At 42.1% G+C, this 22,338-nt stretch overlaps 1 protein-coding gene across 1 annotated transcript in view; it reads right to left on the reverse strand.

Moving 5' to 3' along the window:
- The window catches only part of cadps2 (Ca++-dependent secretion activator 2), a gene marked incomplete in the record, with an annotated part of 186,010 nt that overhangs the window by 40,638 nt on the left and 123,034 nt on the right, over positions 1-22,338 (reverse strand). The window contains 5 exon segments of the mRNA XM_067492860.1: positions 3,009-3,109; positions 3,486-3,609; positions 4,398-4,461; positions 7,862-7,963; positions 17,120-17,307. Of these exon segments, the coding sequence (XP_067348961.1) occupies positions 3,009-3,109; positions 3,486-3,609; positions 4,398-4,461; positions 7,862-7,963; positions 17,120-17,307 (579 nt within the window).

Below are 22,338 nucleotides of genomic sequence, written 5' to 3' on the forward strand. Positions count from 1 at the left end.
TTCCTTTTGGATAAATTCAGTTCATTGTTCGTCATTTCTAAGACATTTCGCATCCTTGTGTGCTCATTTTCTGCCTCAAAACCTCTTCTGTACAGTAACGTCAGAGGTTCTGGTTCTAGAAAGTCTAGAAAATAGGACACAGTGCCGTTCAGGAAAATCTTCAATCTACACTGGATTAATAAACCAGTGTAATCTCAGTAATTACGGAGAAGGAGAAGCTTTTTACCATGAGACACATTCATTCACACAACAACAGCCACAGAAAGCCAAACAGAGAAAATGGGGTCTGATGGGACTCAGGACCAGACAAACCAGCAGCCATACAACAAATAACAGAGACATAAGCAGGGGACAAAACCTACCTCCCTTCCCTTCCCATGGTGGAATACAGGAAAAGAAAAAGATAAATGACAAAATGTTAAATTTGATTTGAGGGCTTACCACTCTTCCGGTTGTGAACTAATGATTCATGCAAACATCTGCACAATAACAACTTTTGCACAATCGGACAATTTCTTCCACAACCTCTGTTCCTCTGTGAAGCATCCAGAAGTCGCATGAGAGGCCAGAGTTAGCCAACATGTTCAGTTGGTCGTTACCGAAGTAATAAAGTCCTTTATTTTATCACTACTGCCTCCCTAAAAATGGTCGCTTTTCTACCTTATTGGTACCCAAAGTGGCCTGCACTCAACAGGAGCAACCAAGTTGGGGTTCAGTGTCTTGCTCCAGGACACATCGACATGTGACATAAGGAGACTGAAATCGAACCAGAAACCCTGGACTTTGTGCACGACAGTCAGAATTTGTAGAATGAATTACGTCCCCAAAGGCAACTGTGGCACTTGTAATTTCTACTATGGCGGCTGGATCTTAATGACTGTTAACACACCACTCAATGACAAGATAATCCTAGAACTGGCTGACATCAACCAGGGTTGGTGGTTTGATCCCCAGTTCCTCCTGGCGACATGTGGAAGCTTGTTTAACACTTTGGCCACATTTTGTAACAATGTTAAAACAAGATAAATCCAGTAACAAGGTTACAGAGGTCTGAGACATGCAGTGCGTTTGTCGGAGAACTGGAGCCAACAGCAGTCAGGACAAAACTGTTGTGGTTTCAGCCGATCACAGTCTGCTGTTAATTAATCCAATTTCAATGACTTTCTCTTCCAAACTCAAATGCATTTGCAGGTTAGTTTTCTAAAACATTGTATGTCTGGATTCTATATGCTCTGGAGGAAACAAACATCAGATTTTGCAGTGAGGTAGAAGGTGAAAAAAGTGTTTTAACGTGTGTTAAAGGGAAACTTTAAATAAAAAGACAGCAAAGAGATGAAAGCAGTGTCCACGTGGACAGACCGACACACCTGCTCGTCACTGTGACACCTTTCGTAATGAACCGCTGGCAAAAAGAGGCGAAAGCAAAGAGGCGGCAGGAACGTTGTTGACGCCGACAGTAACCGGATGAACAATTATGATTAATCTCTAAATTTAAGCTGTGACAGCTTGTGATGGTGCTCTGACAAAAAAGCCTCTAATTTGTGGATAACATCACATCTGAATCTCAGAGCAGAGATCCACCGGTCGCCATGGCAGCGGCAAAGATTGGCGTCTTATTAATAGCTCAGAAACAGATGCCTGAGCGCCACGCTGCCACTTAAGGACGATCAAACCGCCACGTTCCAACACCTATGATTGATCAGTTTTACACTGTGGCATGCATATGGGCCGTGGGCGTTGTTTTGATCGTGCCTCCTCCGCAGACGTTAATACTGCACCGGGTAGTGCAGTGTCATATGCCACTTCAGCGTGAGTGCTGCCAGGAAGAAAATGGACGGTGGGAAGAAAAGTGATCAAAGAATTTTAATGAAATTATCAAGTGACTCACGGCATCTTTGCCACCGGCGCTTAGACGAGAAAAAAACAAACTATAACTGGTTTTCTGCATTTTATTAAACTGTTCTCCTGATATGTCCAACACCAACAAGCAGTTTTCTTTAGCAAGTTGACTACTCACAACAAAGGTAACGGCTTTTATATTGTTGGGATCCCATCTGCATCCTCAGCAGGTGTCCCAGGGTCACAGCTGTTCCGTCCCTTACAGCAAAGACTAACGTATCCTTTGACCTGGAGCAGGGTTCGAACTGGGAACTCTCCTCACCCATCATGAGCTCGGCTCCCGCAGTGACTTTCCTATGTTGTTAGAAAACCCAACCCATCTTCTTCAAGAAACATCTCACCTCAATGCTTAATAAGGCTGAGTGCCATCCTGCGGCCAACAGCTCATCGATCACATCCTGGTACACGGGTCTCTTTATCGGATGACACGAGAAAACGTGACGCTTAAGTAGCCAGGAGAAATCGGCTTTCTCAGGTAATCAGGGAACATGCGTAAACATGCAGCAGCAGAGTAACCTCCGACTTATTTTGGAGGCCTGAGGAACAGATTTTAACTGTTGCTGCTTTCTGACTTTTCTGGTTAGTGAGGCACTTTGTGTTGGATACGTTTGTTTCAGCTGCGTGTTCCTGTCTGCGCACACGCAGTTGGAGAGAGCTGACTGGAAACGCAGTTATGCATATTCAGGGCAGAAGAATCTGCGTTCTCCAGGAGAATGGGAAATCAGGTTTCCCTAAACCCCCTAGCCCGACTTCGGAAACCAGCTTTCCCCCCCGAGATGGCCAACTGTATCCTGGTTACTTAGGTGCATGTAAACGCACAGAGTGAGTTCGACTAGGCCGATGGATTTGTGCCCCTGGTTAGCAGAACCAGGTTAGTGCCTCCTCTTCTGGAAAGACTTCCCTTCAGGTCCACTTGAACCCACTGCTCGGCACAAAATACAGGATAAATAACGCAGAACCTACAGTATAAAGGTTGAACGATATGATTATTTTCATTCCAAGCTGCTCATTTATTTCTTTCATTTGGTTCTGCATGTTTTTATTGTACGTTTTTTTTTTTTTTTTTTTTGGAGCTAGTTTGGGAAAAAAAAGGGGGAAATAAAACCCACCTCAGAGTGATGCTCGTCGTTCTGCTGCAGGACTTCGATGCAGAGGTCCCCCAGTCGAATCATGTCCTCCAGTCTTTTCTCTGGAGTTGCCTGAGCATCCACTGGAGGTCCAAAACAAATACTGCAGCTTACACACAGACATTAAAACACAGCTACGTTTCCCAAAAAGCATCTGCTGAGTAAGTTGGTCAAATCAGTCATTATCCAAATGATATTGATCTTTTTATAAGTATTATAAAGTTAATACTGCAGGATTAAATATTTGAAGCTGATACTGCCAATAGGATTTGGGAGTTTCAAACTATAGACAAGGTTAAACATGGGAAGATGGTAATTGTTCACATGACGTTGTGCAACTTTAATAACGATCCTTTTGTTTTTTTGTGGCACAGAAGGACATTTCACTGTGGAGTCACACATTAAGACAACTGGACTGACATCTGCTTTGTTAAAAAAAATGCAGCTACAAACTCTCACCCTTGATCTGAGCAAATTCAATCAGCTGACTGTAGTTGATTTGCGCTGCTTTGTCCAGACACCTCTGAACCAGTTTCTTCATCTCCTCTGGAGGGACGGGTGTGGTGATGTCGTTCATCAAGACCTGAAACAACCCAAACAACGACCCCATTTCACTGCCCGGTTCCTGGTCAGTTTCATGGCTGATTTAAAGAATGACTTGCTTTCTATGGCTTTATTTTAGGGTATAACCGTACATTAATGCCTCCCTATTTCAAAACCTTCGGGAGCTGCAGACAAGGAGGTTTCTGATTACTGATCAAAGTAATGTTCAACAAACACGCTCTGTCCTCACAGACCATGGTCCTCACAACCTCAGAGCAGCTGCTAAAATGCAGCTTTGAAAACGCTGTCGGCTTTTCTGCAGTAGCTAATTGAACGTTATCTGTGGTGCAGCTCCGTAGTTAGTTGTATATTTAATAACTTTCCCTCTTCTCAGCATGAAGTTACAAAGACATTTTTCGTTATTTCTCTAAGAGGTGCGCGTATGTCATCCTTCAAAACCAGTCAGTTATCGATTTACAGCCTAATGCAAAACAATTTGGGTGAATATGAAGATGAACAATAGCATTACTTAGACATTTCTGCATCACATTTGCATACATGTATAATCTCAATAGCTCAGTTACCTGCAATTTACCTCTAAACATTAAGCCTATACATAAAAAACTACTTTGTAGCTGAAAGTAAAATGTTTCATTATCAAACGTAAATGTGAACATATAAAATTACTACTTAAAACTAAAGCGTTTTTGCACCATTTAGCACAAAGCATTAAGGCAAATCTGCAACAACTAAACATTTGTAAATGTAAACATTTTCCCCCAAAACTGGGTTTATTAACAAAAAAAAAAGATCATTGTGCATCTGTACCCGTTCCTGCAGGGACAGCATTGCCTTCAGTGCCCCATCTGGTCGTCCAAAGGGAAAGCAGTACCTGCAGATGCAAAAGACGGGCAGACGTCACAGTTACAGAAGAAACAAATCTCAAGGACAGGACTGTGTGAAAAAAGAAAAAAAAAAAAAAGGGGGGGGGGGGGGGGGGGACAAGAATAGGAAGATGAGAGCGGCAGAGAGACAGCGGTCATCGTCAACAGATGGCTGCCTCCTTTCGTCTAATTACGCTGACGAAGGAAGCTTTTCTCACCTCCAGCTCTGTCTGAGCGCAGACGAGGAGGTTCAGCGAGGTTTCACGTTGCTAATTGACAAGAGAACAGTACTTAATAAACAAAAGGCACGTGGTCACATGGGTCAGCTATTTGGTTTTTTTTTTGGCAAAATCTTACAAGCAGATGTTCTGTTCCTTCACACTGATGCGATGGAAGAAATGAAATAAAACAAAGTTGCTTTTTGGAATAGTACGAGGCTTAACTTTGTCTGAATGTTTTGTTCATGCGTGAAGCAAAGCCACAAGTTCATGATGTTCACTTAAATGAAGCCGAGGAGCAGAAAATGTAGAAAAAGTCTGACTTGTCTTAATTAATGTGAGTGAGTTCCAAAGGAGAGCAGGCCTCTGACAGGAAGCAAAACGTGATAAGTCTGTATTTATGATACATGAATTAATAGGTTACATTTATGAAAACGTTTCACGATGACAGCAATTGCTTCAGTTTTGATCATAATACCACATATCTGGCTTAAAGAGTTTCCTTTTAGTCGTTGCTCATCATTTATATTTGGAAGAGGTTAAATTCTTAATGGCATTTTTTGGTCTGCTTCTATATCACACACATTTTTGTCCAACTTTAAAGGACATGTACCTTCCTGTTTGGGTTATGCACAAACTTTTGGATACAATCGTGTCCTGTATGTGGTTAAATGTATGCAATTAAAAGGCCTTTGCATAATCTATAGGAGCTGGGGTTGCAATGGGTGAGTAGCTGCAACATGAGCGAAAAGCGCCACGACAGACTTCAAGAAGTTTACTCTGAGTTTGTCTGGGCCTTTTTGATGAGCAAGACGATACAGGACGTGCGTTGACGTGTCGTCCACAGATATGCAGGAGCTGTGGTGGTGAAGAGAAGGCAAAGCTCGGCCTACGTTGTCATTAACTTTGCAGAGGAAGGGAACTTTTCTCCAACACGTGGACTGAGCTCCATCGCATCTGTTTAGAGGCTTTCTGGGTAGGAGGTTCCTGGGGTAGATGCAGAACACACTGCAGCTTAGGAAGGTCCCTGGATCCACCAGAAGCTGCAGAAAACTTTGCTAAAGAGAGAGAAGTCTGGACTTTGCTTGACCTGCCATAGTGATCCAGTAGAGAAGTGGCAGAAAATGCATGACAGCAGACAACTGTGTCATAGATGAGGCTGCTGTGCACTACAAGAACATGAGCAAGTAACTAGCGCTAGTGCCATAGTTTTATGCTTCCACGTGTTTGTTGTTGTTCCAGTGAGGATCCAGTGTCCCAGTTAGATCCTATCATCCAACATCAGTTCCCAATAACAGCTCACTCCTGTCTCTGCAGCCATGGGTCAAATATCAGCGAGATAATCCACATCATTTGGGTCATGTGGTGTGTATCATGTGTTTTACTGTATTTTAGCAGAGAATCAAATACAACAAATTAACTACGAACCAAAGAATATTTCAACTCCGTTTAGATTATGTTCTTCTCGAGGACGGGAACATTTCTAAGATGCTGCAGCTGTTAAAATGTATAGCTTTAAATGAATCTTTAGAGGCTGAGCTCCTTTAATCTAAACCAAACTCTGGAAATCCTGCCCTTGTCTGGTGGTGGTGGCAGTGGTGGTGGGTGGTTGGGTGGGGGGTGTTAGCATAATCCCAGCATTGTCCCAGCCTTTGTTTACCAGCATTAGCCTCTTGTTGAGGTGAGTTAGTAATGACTCCTGCTGATCAACCTCCCCCCACCCCCACCCCATCTCCACTCTTGGGGCCAGATGGAGGGCCCTGGGCCAGGCTTCAGGACAGTTAATGGCACAGGTCCATTCAGACAAGTGTTGTTCAAGGTCTCGGGGCTGTCGCTTTCACACCGCGCTCACAATGTGTTCACACGGCGTCGGGCGACATTGAATAGCAGCACGCAGATGCAGGGAGGTCTCGTCAGCCGGCGTCGACGCATGTCCTGCACCTGTTGTGCGCTGCTGATGGGGCTAAATATATGCAGACGGTCTCGATTCATTATGATGGAGTTAAAGGAACATACCAGTGGTTTGACATAGTTCAGGTATTTTTCCACATCACATTGGAGCCCAGCTTTTTTCAAAACAAGCTGATGTGTCCCAGAGGTTAAGATGTACTATATTTTTAATTAATGTTGTGAAGCCACTTTAATGTGAATATATATATGTGCTTATTCAACACTGGCTTAAGCTGTGTAATATATATTTAAATGCCCCAGTAACCCAACGAAAAAAAAATACATTTATACATTTACTAAATAGTACAATTGGATTATCGAGGTAGCCTCTTGACATGAACGCCGTATCCAGGTGTTTGTTTTTTTCTGATGATGAGGATAATTATGATGGTAACTCTAAGTTTAACTCTGTTGACAACGAACAAACACTGGCAGATATTTTTTACAAAAAAGCCCACGAGCAAATGGTGGAATTATGTCCTTTGAGCTGATCGATGATCGAAAAAGCAGAAACTATTGGAATTAATTTGTAAATGACAGCATTTCTTTCTATATACATACAATTCTGCCTATTCATAAAATTTAGTCATCTGTGGATGATTGAATAAACCTAACTAACCACAAAAAGATGGAAGATGACAATAAAACATCGAGAAATAAAACCCATTCTCTTATCATAGCCATAGGTACAGTATTAATGAAGTTACATACTGTTGTATTTAGTAGTAAAACAATACACAAGTTAATAACACAGTCAACCACATCGTCTAAGAGTCTGAATCTGCTAACATGGAACATTCACAGTGAGGTTTCTGACACTACATCCAGAAAATCCACCTGTGTCTCAACAGGTTAGGATGAACTTATTTTAGATTTTGGCTGCCAAGAACTTTGCTGCATTAACGTTTCCTTTTGAATTTTGCAAAGTCTGTCAGACTTTCATGTCTATCATGTAGACCAGTATTAGTTATTTTAAAAAAATAAACCTATAACCATGACAAAATTATAAGCAATCAGGATAAGGTGTGTGTGAATGACACACAATACCAAGAAACTAAATACCTGAAGAGACGGAGGTGTTTTGGTTGATTTTATAAAAACCTTCAGTGTTGTGCATCACAACTCTCTGTTAACAGGCAAAACTATGAGAGTGAGGTAATGGTGGACAGAAATATAATAGAAAACAAGGAGCTTTAACAAGAGTTTTGCGTCTTTATGGTTAATGAAGAGGTGGGCATACCTAAAATGTGTAATTTGGTTCTCCAGCAGAGTCATGAGGCGACTCCTGATGGCTTCAAACTGCTCCTTCTCCTCCACCGTCACCGTCCCCATCCCATCAGGCCTGACAAGAAACAAAATCGGACACAGGAGACACGTCACTCATCAGTTGACCTTCATCTTCACCGGGTGGATAAAGTGCTGATGATGGAGATGTGCTGCTGGAATTAATGGTGTTGCTAATACTTTTACATTACAGCGGATTTGGTTGTTTTTGCTGAGTGTAAAATGCAGAACAGACTCATATGTTGTGATTCAATACATACATCCAATTTTGTTACTGTCTTACTGTGGTTATACTTCATACAGTAGTCATGAAATACATAAACACATATAAGATATGGGGCAGACAAACCTATCACTCCTCTGTTCTAACATGACACTCTGAGGTGATGTCATCAGTTGTTAAAGTTTCAACCACTACACTGTAACGTCCAAGCTGCCCTGATTTAAATTAGCTAATATTCCTCAGTTATCAGTATGTATTTACTGGGTTCGTTACTAGTTTTCATCAAGTTAAATGGAGGATGATAAATCTAAGTTGGCTAACTTATTACAATCCAGTACAGTAATAAACAAATCAAACAGTGACAATACAACATCTGTGTGAGGAACTAAACTTGGCTTCTTTAGGTGCTAGTTTGGGTCATACATGTAAATGAATGTCATTAAGTCCCTCTGATCTCCCTATATCTGAAAAATGCCTCCAGATGACACCACTGGTCCTGTCATGTGCCATCTTGTTGCTCATAATATGGAGGTTGAAATCATGCTCAACCTGTTTTTCCAGAGCTCCTCCAGATGACATCACCTGAAGGCGATTGACCGACGGTGGTGTAACTAATCAGAATTCAGTGTCCTTTTTTGTTACGTCTCAGAGGGAATAGTGGGGAAAGGCTTTTAATGTGAAACGGCAGCAGGAAATGTTGAATTCTTGGATGGCAGCAGCAACTAAACAGCAAAACAGAAGCAATTGTTTCAAATTTGTTGTATATTCCAGTGGGTCTGAGATCAGGCCACTTTTCTTATGCTTTAACACAACATCCTTTCATTTACTCTACTTTGTATTTCTTCTATTATAAGTACTTTTTATAAAGCCAGTGACAATGAAACCAACCTTTCAGGCAGATGTTTTATGAAAAAAGGGACTGTATGCTTCACTTTTAATTTGTGTGCCACAACAAAAAAACCCCAGCAAAGTAAAAGCAATTAGAAATTACGTAGAAAACCTTTATAATAAAATGGAATTAATTTGAAAATAATGATGCAACACTTTAAAGATGCACAGGGAGCATAAGGAGACACACAAATACCACCCTATATATTACAACCCATGAATACACAAAATGAAAAACAACCAAAATAGGTCCCGTTTCTGTCTGAGTTGAGGTAAAAGGCTTTTACACTATTACAGCATATGAAAAGTTAAACAGCATATTTAATATGCTGTTGGAAATTAAGCACAGGAACCCACTCAAAAAGCCCTTTGTCAATGCCGTCACAGGACATTTCAATAAGTCAGCTCCAACAGCTAACGGTCTGAAACATCGAGAAATCAATGACACGCAGAGGTAACGTCGGTGCAGGAATCTTCCTTTGTTTTTCCATTTGAAAGCAAGAAAAACAAACCATAGAAAACAGCTTTTCATGCTTTGGTTTCTTTCTTGCTCTGGCAACTTTGACTGGCTTGTTTTTACCAAACTAACTGATCAAGCAGCCAAATTCTCCACGCTGACCTCAGAGTCAACCAATCAAAAGGAGAGCTGCTCATGCTCCCCTTCCTCCTCCACAACTCATGCGGCCGGCAGGAGGAGAGTCGACAAAGAAAAAACTGTTAGCTGAGCGCTTCATTAATGTTTGTAAAGCTTTCATTCCCTTCTTGCCTTCGTCTGAATAGGCACTCTGGCAAAAAAGGGGAAAAAAATGCAATCAGTACCCAGAGCGACCAGCCTTGACTTTCTGGGCTTTCTCTGTGCAGCTGAAAGAGAAAAAGCACCCTCTCCAAATGGCACTTGCGCTCACCGGAGGGAAGAAGCGAGAAGGTTGTCTGTTAATGAGTTGTCCTTATAAAAGCCTTCGCTGGTTCAGCCCCTGACCGCTGCGCCTCGAGTACCAACAACTGCGCCGAGCTCGTCACGCCGTGTTCCTGCCTCTCCAGAGTTGAAAATAAAAACACGCAAAGAAATAAGCGGCAGAGGCTCAGAGAAGACCAGGTGAGACGGGGACGCCGAGCGTCACCGATTAACTTCCCTTTATTTAACCAGAAGAGTAAGAAGAACAGTGGTTTACCGCGGACAACCGCAAGCACAGAACATAAAACACTAAATCTTCTACAAATATACTGCAAAATACTTAATACAGACAAATGAAACTAAAAGTAAAATAATGTGTCATGTAAAAATAAACACGCGATCAAATTAATACATTTAAATGATACATTCTGCAAAGTGCAAATGGACTTAATTACAATATAACAACCAGTAAAAGTATAAATCAATAGATTGTTTGCAAAGTAAAAATCTCAAATTTCTGAAATTTGAGAAAATTTATATTAAATACATACAATTTTATAAATGTGTTCATTAATCAGTTTGCAAATTTAAAGTATAAAATGCAATGCAAATTATAAAATTAGTAAGATAAAAACAAAAATCAAAAAATAACGAATAAAATAAGTTGAATTAAATGACATATAAATCATAAAAACAAACAAAGTAAATATATTTATTAATTGATTTTAGTGTGTGTGTGAAATTACTAAACTAATGGATCCAGCTCGGTTATTTTAAACTTTCTGTGGATGTCTGTGCATTGCGTTGGGGGCTGACGTGGGCCGGGATGACAACAGGAAGTCGTCTCGTATTGTGCGAGAACATCGGCGCCGCTCTTCAGCTCCACTCTACTCAATTCAGCCTGTAATGAGCGGCAGCTTTCTCTGCACAACGGCACTTGTTAGCACAACTTCTAAACCCTGTTGTTCCCTCAAATGTGCCAATTCATTACCACCACCTCCGCCCTTCTCTCACCACACTCCCTTCACTTCCCACAGCCCCTATTTAACAAGCACCAGTAAATCCTGAGGGAACATAAAGCAGAGCTGCTGGGAGGGGGCGTGTGCGCTCGCTCATGTAAAACAGCAAAGAAAAAAAGAAAAGAAAAAAGCTTGGCTTTCATGTGGAAGCGGCAGAGGCCTTCGCTGCTCTCCCACAGACAAACGAAGACGTCAGGACAGTGGTAGGAGTGGGGTCTTTGGCGGGCGGAGGGATGGATAGATGGATGTGGAGATGGAGGAATGGATGGCCTGAGGCTCCAAGCCCTCACAGCTAATGCCAGCTGTCCCGTAATCCCGGTTCCTCCAACAATCAGCTGTGCTCCCTCAGTGAGGTGGCAGAAAATAAAACTGACTGATCAGTTTTGCAGCTCTTGTGTTTCCTGTAAACATTCTGTGTAACAGAGAGGGAGCTCACTTCTACTATTCTTAGAGCAGAAAACCTTGCAATTATGGCACATTGGGTCTGAAACATTTGATGGAGTAACTTAATACTGCACATCATTAACCTTTGTACTGATTCAGATTTCAGCATTACAACTGTTGGAGGTGACTTGGAGGTTTTTTTCTTTTTTCCTCAGGTGCAGATGCAGAAATACTTGGTGCATTTCTTTCTTGTTGTTTGGACCAATGCCCTGCACACTGGTCAAGTGGCATGAATGCACCATGTCCCTGCTAGAAAAGTCTTGATCAAATCACACTTGTCTTTTCGATCTGCGTTGGCTACCAGGTCGTTTCTTCTCGTCTACAAATCTTTACACGTTTTCTCCGTGACCTGCTCATTCAGTGTGTACCAGAACCAGAACTCTTTTCTTATCTTCTAGAGTTTGAACAAAAACCAGAGAGTGGCTGGAATCTTTTACCAGTTTGTATCAAATGTGCTCCAACGTTGTGAAGGCACAACGATCTAGTCCTGTCTGTGTTGTCCCTGCATATATGTATATATACTCTGTTTTGTTGTATTATGAAGTGCATTGAAATTACCTGATGCTCTTTTCTTTTATACTTTCACCAGAAATTTTATCAAAAGTTTTAGGTAAAGTTCAATGCAACAAAAAAAAAAAATCTGAATCGAATAGAAAAAGTCTGTTTCTGCGTCACATTAGGTTTTTCCTCGCCCTTGTTATCAGGTGAATATTTGTAACCATATATTTCGGGTGACATTATCAAACTTTTCCCCCATTTTTCGCCATAAACACAAACTCCTAGTGGACAGAGAAGAGTTTCAGAAGTGATCTGCTATAGAAGGGAATCTGCAAGAATGAAAGGGAAGATTTACAGGATGCTAGTGCTGGACAGCCCGGGGACGGTGGCACTGACAAAAAGACAAGAGGTGGAGCTGGAAGTGGCAGAGTTTACGGTTTTCGTTGGGAGTGACAAGAATGGACAAGATGAGGAACCAGTGTATTAGAGAGACAGCACAGGTAGGACGGTTTGGAGACAAAGTGAGGGAAGTGAGCAGTTGCCAGACAGGAGGAGAAGAGGACGCTAAAGGAGGATGGTCATGGACGCTGTGAAAGAGGACATGAGAATGCAGAGGACAGAGCGAGATGGAAACTGATTATCTGCTGTGGCGACCCCTAAGATGAGGGGCCGAAAGCAGAAGGAGGAGGTTTTACAAATTCTATAAAGCCAATTAAACCTTAGTTCTTTGCCCTTAGTGTTGACTGTCAGGTTGTTGCAATGCTGCTGGGAAAAATAAGAAAACGCCTACGCCTGTCTATCAACTTCTTGTCATAGATAATAAAATACTGATTAAGCACATCTCCAGGGATGGAATTATGGGCTAGTAACTCGACCAACTAGAGAGGTAATTTACTAATTAACAATGATGCACTTGAACGCACCATCTATGAAATCTTTAGAATAATCTCTTCATTTACAACAGGGGGGTCGTGGTAACTCAAACCAATTTATTGTTTTGGAAGCTGAAATATTTTCTCCCATCATCCCAAAGAGCTCATCAACAGCTTTTAAATGATATGAGAAACTCAACCCCTCCCCATCTCCACTTCCTCTGAATCAAATTACGAGAGAAAACAAATCAGACGGGGAAGGAGTTGGCAGGAAGCCACCACACGACGCAACAAGCTCAGGAAAACGCCGTGCAGCGTGGTGTTTGCTTTGGTAGCTGTCCTTGCTGCGCCATTAAATCCAGTCAGATGTGTGTTCATGCTTGGACTCACACTGAGGAGCGGGGAGCGATGCGACAGCTTGTCGGGGTTCAGACACATTGTTGCTGTTAAATGAAGCGAGCGCGGTGGAGGCGAGGCTGCTGACAGCGCCACTCCAGGGCCTAGTGCGGGGGGTGGGGGGCAGGAGGGGGGGTTGTGGGCACCACTGGGGAAGAGGGGGAAGGAGGGGGTTCGCGTGTTTACACCGAGTGCGGCTCAAGTGTAAAGGATAAGAGCCGTATCCGCCTGAAGCGTCCACCGAGCTCTCAGCTGATGGGAGTCGTCATGAGTGGAGCTCGCTGCGCGGCCTGGCAGGGCACCGGGTGTGGATGCCACTTCGCTTAAGAGGTGTAGAAAGGAGATGAGACTGAGTGACTGGCAGGTGATTCCCCCCCCCCCCCAAAAATCACCGTGGAGACGAGGGGTTGTTGTGTGAAGAGTTGGGGGAAGTAAAGGTGTAAATGGTTCAGTGGGGAGGAGATGCGACGTGACAGGTGAGAAGGAGGTGAGTGAACACCCCCCCCCCCAGACTGCCCCAGGCGCTGGTGAAGCTCCTTTAACCCCAAACCCAGTTCAAGCTGTGTCACAACTCCTTCACATGTTCAGGTTCATCTGCACCTCCCATCCTGCAGCTCAGATTATATTAACGGACTTCTGGTCCACTGTCACCTCAGCTGCTATTATCACATGGATTTAGGGTTTTTCCCACATCCTGTAAATGTAGTTGCATGTGAAAGAAAAAAAATGGCATCTTCCAGAAAGTAGAGCATTGCGTTGGGATGCAGAATCCCACCCCACCAGGTGTGACCCCCACCCAGCCAAAAGAGCCACTTTGGTGCTGGTCCCAAGCTCGGGTAAAATAGAAGGGCTGCGACAGGACAAACCTCTGCTGTGGTGACAGCAGAAATACTTATAGTATAGTAGTATAAATATTTACTGATATTTCTTTTTTGAAAACGTCCTAATATTACGGATCTTTGCTCATTTTGAGCCTGTTGGTGGTAGTTTTGTGTCTGATGTGTTTTTATTCAGTGTTGATTTGTCTTTTCGTGTGTCTCTGACATTTTGTTTGTTTGAGTCCTTATTTATTCACATCTTGTTTGTTGTGCTTATTTTCGTGCAAAAACAAACGTTTACTCATTTCGTTTGAGTGATTTTATGTTCTTTTTTTTTTTATTTTTACATCTTTTGAGTTTGGGGTCACTTTGTCTATTTTTTGCTCGTCACATGTCACATTTTGGATTCATTTTGCGGCGCACGTCTTCGTGATTCATTGTAACTGAGCTTTTTCAAACAGACAAGATGAAAATTGACTCTAGAGGCTCTGGACTATGAGCCCCCCTGACCTCTGGAGGAAATCGTTGGTCATCCATGGAAAAGCGTAACATCAATCAGACAACACAAATAAAAGCAGACCTGGTGCTAATAAGATTTGGAATAAAATTGAAAAAGTTCACAAAAATTGTGGATAAAATCTTTCATTCCACTGGTTCCTGATATAAACCGTTCGACCTGTAAAGTCTCTGGAAAAAGAATGAATCCTAGATAACTAGATGAAGGTGTTAAAGGAACATTGAAAAGGACCAAATACCTAAAATGATCTGAAACCAATCACCTGTGGAGGATTTCACTGGAGGATTTGCTTGTTCAATCAAGGTCCAACATGTATCTCGGAGTTTTCTGAAGAAAAGCACAGTCTGATACGCTGTGAACAAATCGCCTTGAAGTATTAGTCAAGTACTCTGGCGTTGATCATTCTGTGGCGTCTCTCTTTGTCCTCTCTGCCTCCCGTCGTAGTTTCATCTCTTCGAGCAGCCCTCCAGGGAAAACTCGAGTTCTGTAATTAAGTTTGTTTTTTTCCCACCTCAGAGCCTGCCAGCCATCCAAAACCGCTTTTTCCCCATCCACACCCACTCAGGCAGCTCCAGGAGCCCTGAATGGGCATCAATTATTCAAATTAGAGCTCCAACTGACAAAAAGCCAATTCCAGTAATCAGCCCCCCCCCCAATTTATATCTGGCGATTAGCTGGAGAAGCTAATCATTGCGCTTTCTAATTGACTAAATGAGTCAACAAAGAGAGAAAGCACAGATATCAGTAATTACCAGCCGGGGAGTCAAGCAGGGGCTGCTGGGAGTGAAGTGGAAAACTGAACTGCTGGAGTGACACTGATGCCAACAAGTGGCTAAAAGCCCCTGCTGCTGCTCATATCCGGGGCAGTTTACAGCGGACACATTTAGGTCTCGTGGTTACCAGAAGCTGAGGTGTCCTTAAGAGACCGTCCTCCCAAGAAACACAAGAGCATCAGCCATCACAGAAAATGGCAGCAACGTGTTTCTGTTCAGCTGACAAATCTGCAGAAATCAAGACATCGGACCACATGCTGGGATGGATACATGGGACAGGTCCACAAACCTCCAACCTTAAACAAATGGTTTTTAAAGTACTCAGGATGATAAAAGTCCCACAGCTTCACCGGAAACCATGAGTCATCCCCAACCTTCGTGTACATTTTCTCACGTTGGCAGGATTAAATCTACGTTAACTTATTATTCGCTATTCATTAGGTTTCGTTAGGTGGCACAAACAACAATACATTTTTGTTCACGATTATTTCAAAGCAGGTCCTGAATTACTAATCCGTATCTTTTGTTATGCAGAAAGGTTAATGGGATTTATGGCTGTTGATTTTTGTTTGAAGTGGAAATCCAACTATGCAGATGTGCCGCAGGAGAAAGCCGAACAAAAACACGTATACATGGCCGAGAAATCTACCAGCAGTTTTCCCGGGAATCCTGACTGTAACCTGGTTTCTTCCGTACATACTGATTAGTTCAATCCACATGTCTGCCCTCGATGAAGAGTTCACCATCATCTAGATTTGATCATCTGGATCGTTTAAATTTGATCAATTCCAATTCCACTTCCGATTCCGCTTATCGACTCTGATTAAACAGATGTTTTAAAAGGTTTTAAAGTCTAGATGACAAAAAGGTCACTGGTCTACATGTGCTTATCACGATGACTATGCACAAGCAACATGCTGTGCAGTCCTATGAGACAGGTCTTCAGTTCTTCAAACTGTAGTCCACCTTGCAGAAAGGAAGGAAGGATGGATGGATAATTCTTTAATACCCAAAGGGAAATTCCGGTGTTCTAATTCACACTGGCCATCTGCAAGATGAAACCTTTAAACTTCAAAGTCAATTTTTACCCTTGAAATACTAGTTTGAACAAGCCAATTACCAGCTGTTACAAAGAAAAAAGCAAAGATAGGACATTTAATAAATAATCTTATATACATCTCTAAACATCATGTGGTTCCTTTGTGATACTAATCTATTCTCTTGGTAGTTCGAGCCCGTTTGTTTTATGATTACAACTATTCCTTTACACTAGTTTCAGCAACTATTCCATCCCTCCATATTTTGCATAAATTATTGGTCACTGTCCAAACAAAGCCTGGAGTGGACTCTGGAAATCTGCACAAAGTGCTCTTAAGGCCCCTTTGCTTTAACTTAATGAAATGTGGATTTGGACAGCGCTCGGCCGTCCAGACTTTAAGATTTTGTGCCCACACATGGAGTCTGCGAGTGTTTGAGAGTGTGGACATTGGATGCAGCTCCTGAGCGTGTGTGTGAGTGCGTGGGCATGGCTGAAAAAGAGCATCTGTGCTTAGAGAACATACATAATTAATAAAAAGGACGAATTACAGTCTGCTCATAGGACTGTCCCAAGATTGTATTTACAATTTTGCACAGTTATTACATATATTGACCCTTTTAGCTACTTAAGTAAAATGTTTGTGTCTTTTCTGTAGATTTTAGTAGATTTATCTGTAGATATTTGCTGTTTTGCTACATCTGTTTTTGAGGTTTTCCTTCCTTTTTTTCCTGCAGTTTTAAATGTACCACACAAGAACCTGCGAGGTCCGTACAGTCGTAGACAGGAACTTGACCCCCGCACCACCTGTGCCTCACGCCTTCAACTTTCATACCTGTTTCCGTGAACGTGGGAGGCACAGAAGGCGTAGCTGTAGTGCAGCAGCGTGGGGTCAACCAGTGCGCTGTTTTCTGAGTAATCCATCAGATCCTTCAGGTAGCTCAGGTGACGGTGGCAGCCTCGGACACCGTACCGAGCGCAGTACTCATCCAGGACGAACACTTGACCGGGACTGAACCAGCCCTGATAACAGAAAACACGTACACAGGAAACATCAGCGTTTTTATGGCCACGTAACAGCAATGAGTGCAGCAGATACAGAACAACCACATTTTATGGCCGTCTCAATTTAGAAGGTAGATTTCCATTTGGTCGGTTTCGCTCACGTGGATTTGAACATTTTCTAGCTGCAACTTGTGCTGGCATAAAGGTCAACATCAGTCAGCTCTGCTCCACCCTCCCTCTGCTGTGCTCTGCTCTATGCTGCCTTGCTTTTCACAGTTCTTCAGGTATAGTAAATCACAACTCCTTAAAATTCTTCGATTCGTTAGAAGGACAAGTGCTACTCAAACTTCGGTATCTGCACTGCTGCTCTCTCCACATCAAGACACATTATGGAGAGTATTTCTGACAGGGAGGCTGGTGGCTCATGGCTCAGTGCGTAGAGTGTTGGGATACAGAAGGCTGCGGGATTTAATCCCCAACCCACCAGGTGAGGCCCATTGTTTAATGATCTTAAAGGGAAACTTCGTTCTTGTATAAATGCACAGATGAGCCGACTGGGGGATGTCGGACATGGATCACTGCGGGTCAACATGTTCTGTCAGTCTGCACCACTGTTGTTTTTCAATTGGCTGATTTTCCATAAAAGCAGAAACTACATTGTGTTTGCCCCCAGGTCTGAAAACACCACCTTTACCAAATCTCATCAGCTGTTTGTGTGAGAGGAGGCATCACATGATGACTCTAGTCAAAGCCACCAGTGTGTTACAACATGTAAGCTGTAATATTTCACAAATAAATAACAGAACAATCCCTTAATGTAACGTTTTTATTAAGAAAACATTTTTTGGAGCAGAAAAGCAGCACAGCATTTGAAAGAAAAAAAAAATGCAGCCACCTAGTAAACAACTGACAGCTGAAAAAAACTGTAAAAAAATGAACTTAAATTTTTCAAAATATTCCCCCCCCATAGAGCTTTCCGTTGCCATGGGAGATGGAAACAGACATGTACCAACAGCCTCCACTGTTTTGCTCCTTAAACTTAATAACAATCCCTAATACTTTACCGCAATTAAACCGCAAGTGTAAAGGTCGACCCTTCAACAATTAATTCTCTGTTAAAGTAAAAAAAATAAATAAAAGCATCAAGGTGTGGAACGACTGCAACATCCTGAGAAGTTCATTAGTTCATTCATCCTGCACGTAATCACTAAATTAGGCATGAAACTTACAACGCTAATTAAGATTCCTCACGGAACGAGTATTAACAAATTAGCAGCTCCAGCGAGCTGCTGCACACACACACACACACACACACACACAGAGATCTTCATGCCTGACAGTCGTGGCTCTCCGCCCAGCGACACGAAACCCAGGAGGAAAGACAAACTGCAGAGAAACTGTTTCATTTCTCTTTCAGAGCAGTTTGTATCGTATCAGATTATCGGCTGCTCGAACATGAAGGAGAGTTTCAACCGAATAAACTGACTGGATTTTAATGAAAAGAGATTTTTAGTCATATCCTGCTACTAAATTCAAAGATGGTAGAATACACACGTGCAGCCATGAAAGGTTTAAAAATGTGTAACGTTATAACACAATGTGTTTTCTTTTAAAAAAAAGCTAATTATTAAGTAAACAGCATTGAGTTATGTCTTCACCTGAATAAATGACCGTAAGATGAAAACAGAATAAACATGAAGAAGAAAGAAAAGAAAGAAAGAAACTATATCTGCTCTGGAATTACAATCAGCTGAGTTTAACAAGCTCTAGGAGTTTTGTTTAGATCAAACCGGTGGAATTAAGAGTAAATCAATGTCAAGAAGTGAAGGCTGGTTGGTGTAGCTGCTGATCTTGTAATGAAATAAAAGAGGGAAACAAATGTGGCATTAAAAGCTTTGAGGCATAATTTGTTATGCCTCCAAAAGCTAATTTGTTTTCAGAACTGCTGCTACATTTACAGATATTATAATATTCAATCGTTTTCAACTTTCGCCAAGTTATTAAACTTATTTGACTTAAACGTTTTAAACGGCAAATGCACATCACAGGTCGCAGACTGTGAAGGTTCAGGAAAAAAAAAAATTCCGTTTTTTAATAAGATGTAAATTGTGATCTCCTCACACGGTTGGCAGACCGTCTCCTTTCAGGGGTCTTTTTAGGTATGTGGCCTCAGCCAAGGCTGAACCAAAATAAGCAGGTCTACCTCTAGTTTGGTTGAGGCAGCGGCCAACGAGCTGACTGGGTAACATAAAAGTCACGGCCTTGTCGCAATGCGGTGACACAACGGCAAACTCCTTATGAACTTTGTGTTATGAGTCTGCAGGGCGAGGAACTGTCCCATTACTTTAAACATCTCAGAAACACCTTGAGAGAATTTCTTCAAAATTGGCACAAACGTCCAGTTGGATCTGTGGATGAACTGATTAGATCAGAAGCCTGGACGAACAGAGAAATTGCAAGTTGAGTAGCTGTCATAGGAAAATAAACCCATGAGATGGTAATTCTAGTTTGAACTAAATCCAATAATTTCCTCGAGGGAGAAAAATAAATTAACCTTTGACTTATTTGTCTTTTGAGAATAACCACACTCTCAGAAACTCTCTGTAGTGAGTGAAAATGTAAAATGTTTAAATGTCTTAAAGATCATTTAACCACTTGAAGATTATTTCCAGCATTTTATGTAGACCGACATGCTGCTTCCTGTCGGGGTTAACTGGACCTGGCAGATTCCTCCTCTGCAGGCCTTTTAGCGTCTCCCCCCTCCTCCCGCCTTCTTCCAGCCTTCAGCTTTTTTGGCGTTTCTCTCAGTTTCTTTTCATTTCACTCCCCGTCTGTGAGCTCGAGCTATTAATATCACACCACGGCGAGAGAGAGAGAGGGGCCTGCCGACGAGCGTGAAGCAACAAGATGTTCCTATGTGACAAACAGATGGCGAACTCCAGTCTTGGCGCTGACCGCTCAATTAGCGGCTAACGAGCCGACTGCCTCGTTAGCTTTGTCAGCCGCGACTGCACGTCTCCGTGTCAGAGCGCCAGCATTCGCAGCCTCCCTCCGAGGAATGACATGACCTCAGAAAAAGTGAAAGCTGCACATGACTGAGAAGCTGCAGACATGTTGATCACCTAACCGCAGGCACCTGAGAATAGGATGCTAAGGACTCTCCCTGTTTTACCTCAGGGGCTCTCAGACTTTTTTACCCTGTAAAACCATTCACTGGCTAAAAAGTATTGTGTGACCTCAGTCAGAGAGTCACCAGTTTGCCATGTGACACACTTGGTGTGCTATTTTCAAGAGCACGGAGTCTGCCAATTTATTCCAATAAAAAAATATAGAATCAAAAATGCCAGTGCCTGTGACTTAGACATCCTGAAAATCAATATTGTTTGTTAATGCTGACTTTGACGTTGAAAAACTCTAAATGACCTGACTTCTGAAGAAACCATCACCTGCGTGTTTGGAGCTCGGAGCACACAGGTGGCTGCTCTTAATTGTTCAGCAAAGTGAACAGGTGTGAATATTGGTGAAAAGTTGCAGACGAGATCGGATGCAGGCCTCCACACCGCGAGAAGAGCCGACACGCGGTATTTAGTGAACAAACTGCTTGTTCTGGTTTCTTTCACGTATTGGCGGCGAACTCCATACTGACAAAATGAACTTGATAAAAAGGTGAAAATATGTGATTAAATGTTTTATTTTTTTTGATTTTTTTTTTTTTACAGTCAACGTAAACTTCACCTTCCGGGATTATAGTACTTCAATCGAGGAATTTAAGTAATTAGTATCTTTTGTCTGTCTGTTTGTAGCACAGTTGAAATAGGGTTGAGCCATGAGCCAAAGAAGCAGTAATTAGTTGTCTGTATCAGAATTTTTAAAAGGTTTTCTAAACAATGTGAACCTGGATGTGTGTTTTAACTAACCAACTTAAAATTTAAACCATCTGAGACATCTACAAAATGACTGTATGAAATTAAAAATGTGAGTAAACTGTGCAGCCTTTACACAAGCTTTAAGCGCTGAGATAATTAGAAAATACAGTTTAATCTCCCTGCTTCAGGATTTCTGTTCACAAAACCTTCGGCTTTTCAAAATATTATCTCGAAGTATTAGCTTATGTTAGATAAAATGTATCACCATCGATGGATTATTGAACGGGGCACCAGGAGACAGAAAAAGCCCAAAAATGTGCACAAAATGATCCAAAAGACACACAAATGAGCACAGTTAGACATAAAGTGATTCCAAAGTCCAAAGACATCAGAAAATATACACAAAAAGACCAAATAATAGACACAAAGTGATTCAGAAGAGACAAAAAATGAGTCCAAATATACACAAGAGACAAAATTTGACCTCTAACACCAATAATTGTCAAAACAAAACAACAAAAGATGTTGCTTTAGATGCTCATACTTGGTTCATTAGAATCAGTTTAACACATCTAGCAAATAGCAAGAAATGACTAGTGTGTAGCAAAGATACCAACAAGTCAATTTAATGTCTCCTAGAAAAGTACATTTTTGCATAAAGTCCAGCTCTTTATGCAAACTCTTCATTCTGTGTCACATTTACTGGACCGTGTGTTAAAATAAAGCCGTTTCTCAGCTCGGCAGCAGAACAGCGAGTTATTTTCTCAGATGGTCGCAAAGAATCGCTGCATTAATCAAAAGCGGATGGTAAAGACAAATATTGGTAAACGTCTCTGAACATTTAGCCGTTTGGCTTTTTTCCTTCGAGGTCAGCGGTTCGTCTCCATGTGAACACTGCACAGCAATCTGGAGCCTCTCTCCTCTGCTGCTGACTCCTCTAATTACCACAAATGTAACTCAATCACTGGGACGCTTCAGATTGAAAAGGACCGGGAGCCCGAGCCGTGTGCGTGCACAGATCTCAGTGATTACATCCACGCTGTATAATGGTGGAGCTCCCCACGACGGTAATTTGACAGGAGGACACTCAGGGGGGGGGGGGAGGAACACCTGCGGCCTCGTCCTCCAAGCGCTAAGGTGAATACAAATATATTTCTCTGTGTTTGATACTGAAGGCTGATGA

The sequence above is a fragment of the Channa argus genome, chromosome 23 (assembly GCF_033026475.1).
Source record: "Channa argus isolate prfri chromosome 23, Channa argus male v1.0, whole genome shotgun sequence".
Lineage (NCBI taxonomy): Eukaryota > Metazoa > Chordata > Actinopteri > Anabantiformes > Channidae > Channa > Channa argus.